The sequence below is a fragment of the Scophthalmus maximus genome, chromosome 7, assembly GCF_022379125.1.
Source record: "Scophthalmus maximus strain ysfricsl-2021 chromosome 7, ASM2237912v1, whole genome shotgun sequence".
Taxonomy (NCBI): domain Eukaryota; kingdom Metazoa; phylum Chordata; class Actinopteri; order Pleuronectiformes; family Scophthalmidae; genus Scophthalmus; species Scophthalmus maximus.
The window spans coordinates 1,457,969-1,469,993 of record NC_061521.1 but is presented as its reverse complement, the minus strand read 5'-3'; the positions used below and the strand labels follow the sequence as shown (position 1 = coordinate 1,469,993).

General features: G+C 40.6%; 1 protein-coding gene across 1 annotated transcript in view; it reads left to right on the top strand.

Moving 5' to 3' along the window:
• The first annotated feature begins 7,581 nt into the window (after positions 1 to 7,581).
• Positions 7,582 to 12,025, top strand: part of LOC118315632 (cytosolic carboxypeptidase 4) — a 75,118-nt gene continuing 70,674 nt past the window's right edge. Inside the window, 1 exon segment of the mRNA XM_035643072.2 lies at positions 7,582 to 7,838. Coding sequence (XP_035498965.2) covers positions 7,782 to 7,838 — 57 coding nt within the window. The 5' untranslated portion in view covers positions 7,582 to 7,781.

Sequence of the window (12,025 nt, the reverse complement as noted above, 5' to 3'; positions counted from 1 at the left end):
ATAACGAAAATACAGCCCCCCCCCCCCCCCGTCATGGTATGATCCACTCCCTCTCCCTCCCACTGCCCTGCTCTGTACATTTCTTTACTTTTAATACTCAACACCAACACATTGTAACCACCCCCAGCCCATTAACATTATGGAATTAAAGGAGATATAATGAGATGCCTAACTAAATAACTTTTTTCTGACATGACACGCTCACCCCAACTCTCCCGAATATCACCCGTTCTCATCTAGCTGCCAGAGCAGCCCAGTATTCAATTAGAAAAATGTTATAAATTGATATGGAGATTTAAAAAAATATTCAGTTTTTTGCGTAAAAGCTCTGATCCTAGAATCGCCCCTGCCTGGCACATTTGCTGACGTTAATTAAGCTTCAGTGTCGTCCAACTCTCTCTCTCTCTGCTCTGCCTGTCTCCACAGGCACACCTCTGTTCGGTTCACTTTGGGTTGGGTTGGTTTGGTTATGCTGTTAAGAGCTTTGTTGTTATGCTGACACTTTACAACACCAGCACAAACACACCTTTCACTCATGCACAACTTACACCACTGACTTCACTGATTTCCACATCCCATTCTGTATATAGCCAATTTTGATTTTTTTGACCCCCAAACCTCATCATTAATCAGAATCAGTTTTATTGCCTGGTAGGTAAAAGGTTACATATGAGGATGTTATAAAGGTGCATGAAGCAGTCAATATATATACACAGAATTAGAAAAAGAATATAGAATAATATAGAATAGAATAAAATACCCACCTCAAGTATCACATGAAGCCTCGGGTTGAACTTTAGCTAGCTTTTGGGAAGGCAGTTAGGGGGAAGTTCTCTGTCAAAGGGCTGACAGTTGCCCAAGTGGGACTCTGGCAGTTAACCTATTATTTTCTATATTTATCTTTGTGATGATGGCTTCAATGTCAGAGTTTTTTGAGGCGCCCACAGTGCTTTTCGTAAATGGTTGTAATAAGGATCAGTTGTTGGAGATTGCTAATCATTATGACATTGTTGTTGCAGAGAAGAGTTGTAAGGATGAGATTAAAAAAGCAGTTTTGTCATCTGTGTTTGAACGTGTGGTGTTGAATAAAGCGGAGCCTGAGGCAGACTCAGGGCCCATGTCTGTACCAACAGTTGTGCAGTCTGCAAGTTTAACTTTTGAACAGCAGAAGGAGGTGTAAGCTTTACAGTTTGAGCAGGAGAAGCTATGCAGGCATTTTGAGAGAGAGGGAAGGTTGCGTTGGAGAAAATGCGACAGGATAATGAGAAGAGGAAGTTGGAGATAGAACATTTTAGATTACAGTTAAAAAGAGGGGGCAAGTTTTTTCCTGGGAGGTCTGGGGATCAGTATGGTGCCTCCATTGGCTGCAACGGGTGGTTTGATGTTGCTGCTAACTGGCGTTTAGTGCCGAGGTCTAATGTACGTGACCATGTTGTTTTTTCGCTCTCTTTGAACATGTTGCCGATGCTTATGCTTCAGTGTGTCCTTACTGGGAGGGCCCAGGAGGCCTATTCAGCTGTATGTGGGGAGGATGACTTGGATTATGAGGAAGTGAAAGCAGCTGTGCTAAAGGTATATGAGTTTGTTCCTGAAGCATGTTCAAAAAAAAAAAAATAGGTAAAGGGGGATAAGCAGACCAATGTCGAGTTTGTCCGTGATTTAACTGGACTTGTAGGCTTTTATTGCTGATGCTGTGGTGTCATTGGTTGGTAGTGACAAACGTGTTTCAATCAAGTTACTATACAGGGATACAGGGGCGAACAGTAATTTGTTTTGGACTCTGTGTTGCCTTTTACACCTGAGACGGCAACAAGTGATTATGTACTGATGAGAGGAATGGAGATGGGTTGGATTCCTGTGCCCCGCCATGTTATGGAGCTGGACTGTGAGCTCGTGCAGGGCATTTTTACTGTCGGGGTGCGCCCTGAGTTACCAATTGAAGGTGTCCATATGGTTTTGGGTAATGATGTTCCACCGCCCCCTCTGTTTTTTTTCGAAGCCATTGGTGTCTGTGAAATTAGAGGAAAGTAGTCTGGTTTTGCCAGGGATTTTTCCAGCATGTGCTGTCACACCTGCACAAACCCGTAAAGAATCTGCTCCTGACCCACCTAGGTCAAGTGAGGCACTTGTCCCACTGCCTTATCTCCCATCATCTGTGTCACAGAAGGACTGGGTGAAGAGCCAGACAGCTGATGCTTCCTTGTCTGCATTGTGGGATGAAGTGCTTCTTTTTGATAAAACCAGGGACGTAGCCATGGGGTCCTTGGTTCAAGGAGACTTGCTGGTCCGCAAGTGGGTGCCCTGTGATGGTGACTTTGTGGGTGAGGCCATTTATCAGGTGGTGGTGCCAAGCTGTTTACGTGATGTAATGTTGTAGACTGCACATCAATGGTTGTGGACATTTGGGCTTTAAAAAAACATATGATTGTGTGCAACGCTACTTCTTTTGGCCTCGGTTGAAACGTGACGCTGCAAAGTGTGTGAAGTCGTGCCACATTTGCCAGCTTACTGGGAAACCCGGCCGGGTAATTAAACCTGCTCCTCTTAGTCCCATTCCAGCCATGCGTCAACCTTTTGAGCATTTGATCATAGACTCTGTGGGGCCATTGCCTCCTTCCAGGTCTGGTTGTGCATACATGCTAACTGTGATGTGCCAAATTACAAGATACCCTGCAGCATTTCCTTTGTGCTCAATCTCAGTTAAGTCAGTAGTAAGGGCCCCAACCCAGTTTATTTCCGCTTTCGGTATTCCATGTGTCATTCAGAGTGATCAGGCTTCTAACTTCACTTCTCATATGTTCAAGCAGATTCTGAAACAGCTGAGGCTGAAGCACAACTGGGCTGTGTTTTGGTTTTTGTTGTTTGTGTGCCTGTTGGTGGATGCTATTTTTGGTGTTTCGTGGATCCCTTCGTGGTCCACATCTTAAGGGGGGGAATGTGATGCCCCTGTGGTGTCATTGTGGAGGCGTGTCTCTAACCTGTCCCCTCCCATTTGCAGGTCACTATTTAGCAGTATCTCAGCACACCTGGGGCCGGTTTGCCGACGTTACTTAAGCTGCAGTGTCGTCCAACTCTCTGTCTCTGCTCTGGCTGTCTCCACAGGCACACCTCAGTTCAGTTTGGGTTGGTTTGGTTATGCTTTTAAAAGCTTTGTTGTTATGTTTACACCAGCACACACACAGCTTTCACTCTTGCACAACCTTTACCACTGACTTCACTGATTTCCACAGCCCATTCTGTAAATAGCCAATTTTGATTATATCACTTGGTCTAATTGGGTTTCATTAAGTATTGTTTAAACATTAAACATGGTGTCGTCTTCCCTCTTTGTTATGATCACCTGAGCCAGGTCATGACACCCGTCAGCACTGTGGAGTCCTTCCTCTTCCTGGGCACCATCATCAGTGGGAGCTGAACATCAGCTCATCAAAAAGCACAGCAGAGGATGTACTTCCTGGCAGCTGAAGAAATTCAACCTGCCAGAGACATTGATGGTGCACTTCTACACGGGCATCATCGAGTCCATCCTCACTTCCTCCATCACCGTCTGGTACGCTGCTGTTTGTGACACTTTGTTAGGCTGCGGCCCATCAGGACCAAAACCTCAGACCATAAGAATAGCTTCTTCCCCTCTGCAGCCAGCCTTATCAACAAGATCAGAGACACCCTCATTAAACGCACACAGATCATCGCTCATTCCACAACTTTGACTTCTCCTGAACATCCTGCACAGCTGTTAATCTCAGCAACTCATTGCACAACTTGTCACATTGCCCATTCTTATATAGTTTTACTTAATATATATATCTTTATTGTACAGTTTGTTGAAAAAAAAATCTTTTTGTGTCTGGTTAGCAATCAGCATTTAGTTTAAAGGGCCCATATAGTAAAACATTGAGATTTCCTGGCTTTTTTCATAATAAATAAAGTCTAGGGCTATGTAAGTAGCGAAAAAGTGTCAAAACGGACAATAAACAGACAAATACACACACCCTGCATTCAGCAACTGCTTGTTTTTATGATGTTCCAGGCCTTCCGCAAAATGTGATGTCACAGCTACACAGCAGCTACACAGCAGCTACACAGTCACCACCTTCAGCCGTTCCGCCGGCACGACCCACCCGTCATTCCATCGCTGAGATATCAACAACACGAAATGCCGAGGAAACGCAGGAATGCCTGCAACTTTGTCCGACGTCCGGTCGCTAAGCAGTTTGCTTTGGAAGCAGTTCGCTCTGGCGTCTTATGCCACGGCCTGTGACACTGGTAACCGATGAATTTTGCATCGGTTAGTTTACAGACTGTTTTGATTAGGATTACTGCTGCGCGCAGCTCTTCTCTCTTTCTTTCGTACTATGCACAGACTCCATTCACTGCCCCATTCACGACGGGAGTTACGCCACTCACGTGAGGTGGTTGGTTGTCTCATGTCGTCAACAACATCTTACCTGTGGTTGGCCTGGCCGTATGTCATTCAGAAACGGTCGGCCAATCAGAAAAGAGGCTCATGTAATATTAATTAGACAGGCCAAAAAGACCTGATTCTTTGCAGAGCTCCTGTGAAAAGAGCTATAAAACCATATTGAGATGTTTTTTGGAGCTAAAAAAAACAAATATATCTTCTTAAGGATATCAAAAATTCAAATATAACACCAGAAAGGTGTACAATATGGGCCCTTTCGAATATATTAAATAAAATATTGCTTTTAAGTAACAACCTTGTTTCACTTGATTTCATCTTCATTCCTGAATGCAACAGAATATCAGAATGATTATACATATGATTATTGCAATATAATATTACATACTTTATTTTACTGACATTACTATACTTACTAGCCTTTGGCAGCAGTCTTTATTCCCAATCCCTTTTGCAAAGTCCACATTTCTGTAGATGATATCCAAAAGGATGGAGTCGTGTGAAGAGATTGCTCTAACCACTCTCAAAACTATACCTTTTTTAACCCCAACATATAAGCATTTTTAGATTTATAGTTTTATAGCTGGAGGCAACTGTCAGCAAAATTTTACTCTACTTCTTTTAAGCCAACACAGAGAGGGACCACGGTTGTTTCTGCCCAGCCATGTGGCGGCAGACAGGTACTAATCAAACTATATCTGCATTGCACCTTAAGCTGGAAGACGAGGATATTGATGTCCTTTTCAAATAGCAGTCCTTGTTTGTTTCTTTGTGCATTCCTTTCTGGTTGTAAATGTCAAGCCTGCTGGCTGACATTACAAGAGGTGCAATATTATCAGAGTACACTTCAGGTGGGATTGAAGACTTACCTCTGCTGGTCATCCCTGATCCTGAGTTGATCTCCCCATCTACATAAATTGTGTCTGAGCATGAGCTATCTTTACCTAACTACATGTTCAGATAATGTATCTCTGAGTCTGTCTGAATTTAGAAGTAAAAATTTTAGGTCATCCAGGCCTTGATGTCTTTAAAGCTACAGTGTGTAATATTTAGAATAACTTGTTCACAGAAATTGAATATATTGTCCATGAGTATGTGTTCATACATGTATAATCACCTGCAGCAAAGAACCAATGTTTTTTCATCAACTTGGAATGAGTTAAGTATAGTTACATTAGGTAGACCCTACCTCCGTGTGAGTCGCCATCTTTGCTATGTTGTGTTGAATACGGTTACACAAAATGGTCCGGGAATCAACGCATTCAGGTTGAATTTTCCGCACTGCCGAAAACCGGAAATTGAATTAGCGGTGTGCCACCATAAAGTGTCCCTGTCGAGTGATCAGTTGGTTGTAGTTTGCATCTTTACCATCATTAAAGTACAAAAATTACACACTGGGGCTTTAAGACAATCCTGAAGTGTGCCTACCTGATTAGTTTCATCTGGCTTTATAGATCAATACAGCTGGGTATCATCTGCATAACAATGGACATTTGGAAATCAATGCTTCTTTATATCTGCTCCCCAGTTGCAACCAGCTATTGCTCTCATTGAATGTATAATTTTTTGGCATTTCAATATGAACCTTCCATGTGAGTCTCTCATCAAGTCAAATTCCCACTGTTTATTTATTTCCCTATTTGAATTCTTTAACTTTTTTCCATAGGTTTTTCTGTACAAATGCAGCCGCCTCTTAACATCTATTTTCCTCCTCCTTTCAGGTCTCTCTTGGTTTCCAAACCCCCCTCTTCCCAGCTCAGGAGGACAAAGTGTCTGTCCCAGGTTAACCCTCACAATCAACAAATGCACCTTTATGCTCTCCGACCAGTTCCATTGTTTAGTCAGCTCCTGAACCAAAAGCAGGAAGAACAGCTGTCCTGATAGCTCGGGAGGACAAGGGCGTGTCATGGTTCCCACGTCTGCAGCGCCTGTTGGCCGGCCGGCCATGGGAAATCCTATCAGAGCACCAGAAGAATTCCATCCTCCATGGCTCTGCACAGAGGAATGGCAGTGGGAAACATCTGAGTTGCAGATTCGTGGTCCTCCCCCTGCTCTTTCATCCTTTTCTGCGGGACGTTTCCCGTTTCTCTGTGACACTCTATACTGAGTGTTTTTTTGAGAGTGAGTTATTGGATGATTGTGAATGTGAAGGTTCCCTACTCTACTCATCGCTAAGGTTTTTCAGTGCTATTACAATACGTTACTATTGTTCTTCATTACCTTTGACCACTAGACTTTTATTGTAATTTTATTCAAAGGATCGTTGAAAAATCAACATAATATTGATTTGGATTTATACTGTAATACCGCAGATGTTTCCAATACCTAATAGACAGATACCTAATAGACAGAACTGCCACGTGTATGTAAAGCCTTGTAAACATAAGTTTCATAAATGGCAAGTTCTGTTTACTGGTTTCAAACACGTTGTCCCTGTGATAGTTGTAACATAAATGACTGAATACTTGCCATTTTTCTGTGTCAGAGTTTAATTTGATATCAGCCATCAACCCTTAGTCATTGCGGATAGGCTTCTGACTATAGCTTGTGTCCTGCAGCTGCCGAACTTGTCTTGTCAAGGCCTTTTTTTAGTGGCAGCCTTCTCAACACCATAGCACAAATGTTTTCTGGAGCGCTATATCCTGTGGGGATAGGGTTACACATGCACAGGCATGTGCATGCACTCAGACACAACAACAGACACATTTAACCACCTTTTCTTATAGTGTTCAATCGTGTTTTTTCAACAAGAACAGAGCCTCATGATTGTATTCTACAACAGAAAGCATATGACCAATATAGAAATATATTGTATTTGTACTGCAACAAGAACCACCGTAAGATGGAGTAAAAAATACTAATCAGATATTATACAAGAAGTCACCTACAAATACACAGAATCTGCGTCCGCACACACACACTCCCTGCATGGCCCAGTAAATTTCATTTAGAGGAGTCTGTGTCACTTCTCTCTCTTGTTAGACACAGTAGCAATGTTGCATGTGGACATCTGTGTTGGTGACAGAGAGAAAACGAGACATATGCTTTATGTGGTGTGTGTGTGAGTGTGTGTGTGTGTGTGTGTGTGTGTGTGTGTGTGTGTGTGTGTGTGTGTGTGTGTGTGTGTGTGTGTGTGTGTGTGTGTGAGTGAGTGAGTGAGACAGAGAGAGAGAGGGGGCGACATGCACATGACGCTCTTCGGATATCTCCCGTCTACTCTCTGATTGACGATATCTGGCCGGCCGAGTGCTACTATCTTTTTTCTCTTTTTTTCTGTTTGACTGTTTTACAGTTTGTTTACCTTTATCCGTTTGTCTTTCTGACCAGCTGACTGACTGGCACAGAGCAAGGGCGACTAAGAATGACGGCCTCCCGAAGCACCTCCAGCTGCTTAGAGGTCCTACTTTCCGGTCTGCAGGTAGGCTCTAATATGCATTTTACTACTGGTCCTTCTATTTTAAATACAATGTTGGAATCACATGGCTAAATTTTCAAGTTTGACTTTTTAGTTAGAAGTTAACTATTTTTAACATACATGAATACAGTACTGTAGAGTCAGAATAATAGTTCCAACTTTTGATATTTGCAAAGGTTTAATCAAATACATGAATATTATAAAACTTCCATGCTGTATTAGTTTTAAAATGCACACTATGTAAGATTGTCATTTGAGCCACTGAGGGCATTATGTGATGAGACCATAGACACTATAATTAGTCATGTATTCCCAGCAGATTTGAGGATCTGTTGGTCAACGAGTACAGTATTTTCACTCATAGTTGACCTCCATTATTAAAGGAGGAGGGAGACCTACTCATGATGGAAAAGAAACTCAACCGGAAATCGAATTACTCAAGTGGTAGTTTGAATTCTTATATTTTGAAAGAAGTGCAGTGCAGGAGATGTCTAACATCTGTCTGAAATACTGTAAAACCAAAATCTGTATGACTCAACATTACTGGTAAGTGGGGAAATAAGTTTTTTTTTTAAATTATTGTTATTTAATTCAGATGAACCAGCACTCAAAGAGGTCTGGTTATGTTCATTTCTCTATTTTTTATTCTGAAACTCCTCTACTGAACCTTTGCAAGATTTGTTCTGCCTGTAGTGCAGCACTTCATTTTAGCCTCTGACTAACAAGCGAAATTGGCCTTGGCCTTCCTGAGAGGCCTCAAACCCACTTTCCTATGATTGGCCATCTGAGCAACAATTCATCCTCTTACTAGTGTGGGAATTCTGAAAGCAAACTGTAAAATTGGATAAACAAAACTTTATAAAATAAAACTTAATTTACTGGAAATGGTTAGTTCTCAAATTCATATGCTCAATTTTAAGACCTACTATGATCCAGAATATGAGAGGGGATATCACAAACTTTCGCATTAACAAAGATTACAGTGTCACATAACAGTGGATTTAGTATGTCAACCTCAATTCGTATATTGAACTTTTCTATAAATTACCTGTAAAGAGCTGTACATGTGGGGAAATGCTCAAATGCTGAATGAACTGGAAAATGTCTGCTGTTAGTAAATTCAAAAGCTAACTTCGCTAGTAAAATATTATTCTGTTGTCTTCAAGTGGCTCTATAGTAAAACTGAACTATGATTTGTTTGAAAACCTGAGGACATCAAATACCGATAATCCTACTCAAACCTTTTAGAATTACACGAGTTTATAAAGAAATCTGCAATAAGCTAACTTTAGTTGTTTTCCTTACAGGGATTACCTTTACACAACTTTATATCATTAGGTGAAGCTTTGGCCATGTTTAATATGGATATCGGAAATGGTAATGTCAGAATCAGAACCAGCTTTATTGGCCAAGCATGAGTAAAAATACAAGCAATGTGACTCCGGTTTTCTGTGGTCTATCAGTTAAATGAAACGAACTACACATCCACATCAAAAGACAAAAGTGCTGAACAAACATAAACATTTAGTTACTATGTACAGGTATAAACATGACATAGAAAATAATAAATTCTAAATAAAAGGAGAGCAATAAAGTTGTCGGAAGACGCTAGTGCAAAGTGCAAAGATGCAGGAACAACTATGGATAATAACAGATTATTAAATATACATAAGGTAGAATACTGGAAATAAATATGGCATAATTAACAAACTACTCTTCATCAGAATAATGGCCTGTAGAAAAAAGCTGTTCTGGCCTTCAACTTGTCAGTGTAGCACTGCTTCGCCACTCTGATCTCCTTTGTCAGTGTGTTTCTGGCCTGGTCGTATGGAATCCTGTCCCACACTGCGAGTTTTCAGTCAACCAGGGTCTATTGTTGTTGTATGTGCAGAAGGTCACAGTGCAGTCAAAGCAGGCCTGTAACTCCAGCTTTTCTGTCGGTCCATCTCCTCACAGTCTTGATCACAGGCTCAGCAGGGCTCAGTTTCTGCCTGTACTTCGGGAGAAGATGAACCAGACAGTGATCAGAGAGTCCCAAGGCTGCACGGGGAACAGAGCGATATGCGTCCTTTATTACAGTGTAGCAGTGGTCTAGCGTGTGACCGTCCTCGGTGGGAGACTTAATATGCTGTCTGTCTTTTGGGAGTTCGTGGCTGAGGCTTGCTCTGTGAAACGCCCCAAGAAAAATGATCATGGAGTCTGGGTGTTTTTTCTCCAAGTTAGTTATCTGGTCTAGTTATCAGGAAAGCATGGGTGGTCACAAAGTCAGGGACAGAGGAAAACCACTAGTTTGACAAAAAAATGTTTTATCTCAAGCTCCACTTTGTAGAATTCTTCAAAGCCACAACAAACTCCATCTACTGATGAGGGACACAAGACGTCACCAAAAGTTCCAGAGGAAATCGAATAAGTGGACCTTGAGTTAAGAATGTTTTGCTTCAAACTTCTATTTCCAAGGTCAAAAAAATGAACCTGAATATATTTGACTGCACTATTAAATGTTTTCCTCGTAAAATAACAGTAATCAGCTGGCAGCAGTGTTGCCATTATGATACTGTAAAATAACATTCATCTACTGTCACTAAAATTTACAGTTTTGTACTGTTATTCCAAAATATAGTATGAACTTGTTTTTTGATTATTTTCACGGTATTTTACAGTAAACTGACTCGCTGGCTGTTTTCTTTTTAAATTTTACAGTAGCTTACAGTTGACTGACTGACCGTTTACCTTTTTTTTAATACAAATGTTTTTTTACCCAAATTAATCCAGAGGTAGTTTAAATACTAGTTAGGTAATAGACACACTACATATGTAAAGCAACTTTTGTTAAGGAAAACACAAATAGACAAACCACAACAAAATGTTCTTTGAAAGTCAAGAGCTAAATCACAGATTTTTCAATTATATAATTACAATATCACAACCTCTTATTGTATTTTACTTTTTGTCTCAATAAAAAGTTGCAAACTGCACATGCAGAACAATGAAATATTAAATTAGTACTAACAAAAACCTTGGTCAATATAATGCTGTGTCAAAATAATTTAAATTCAAATGAGAATTTAATGAACACCACCGTTATATAATTTTTCTAATAATAATAGGCTCTAATAAGGTACTTAAGTGAAAGTGCAGAAGTCCAAGAGTTGAAAGATGGCAGAGGAGTGACCGACTTCTGGTCCTCTCAAACCACCTCTGACTCTGTGTAAGAGAGAGAAATGAATGAGTTATAAGAATTAGAGAAACAAGACAATCTGGGGTTTTCACACATGTGAGTTATGGGGCTGAATTAGCTCACCATTGTAGATGAAGTCCCAATCGAAGTCCATGAGTCTCCTCAGCAGAGTGGACACGTGGATTGACTATTGTTGTCTTCTTGTTGGTGACTTTGCCCCGTTCAGCCTTTGTTCCTCTCTCAGGGTTTATTCCACACTGTCAAGACTATTATGCTTAATTAAGTGGCAAAATTGTGTTCACAAGGTAACTTAGACATAAAAATGAGCAATATGTTTTCTGACTAAGCAGTCTATGAAACTCTAGCTAGCTGCCTAATCCATCTATGATGACACATGCACATATTCCATAATGAAACAACCTGGAAACATCACTGATAGACATTTCACTGATTTATGGAGTGAATAAAATTGATACCAAATAATTACACAGATGGGGATAGATGAAGAAAACAATGGATCCCAGCTCCACATGTGCTGGTGAATTTTCTCTTCCCAGAATGCAATAAAAACTGTATGACACTGTTATTTAAGTTACTCTGCAGTTAAGTGCTGTATTTTAGCAATACAGCATTGTGCTGTAAAAAACACAAAGCAATAGTTTAATTTTACAGATTGTCATTTTTATTAACAGTAAAGTGCTGTTTTAACAAATAACTTATCAATACTGTTGAAATCGTGCTGTAAATTTAAAGAAATCATTTACAGTGTGGTACCTGATTTCACTATTGTAGAACTCTTTAGCAATGACCATATTGATGGAGAAACATCAGCTTTCAGCAGTGTTAAGCAATGCTAATGATAAGCAATGTTAGTGTCATTGTTACAATTCAGTTTGAGTTATTTAGACCCCAAGGCAGATTCAGACAACACACTGGCTGAGTACAATAAAGTTCTTTATTTGGCCTTTAGCCAGTCTGGGTACTTGCAGGCCGAGTGTATTGTGGAGATGAA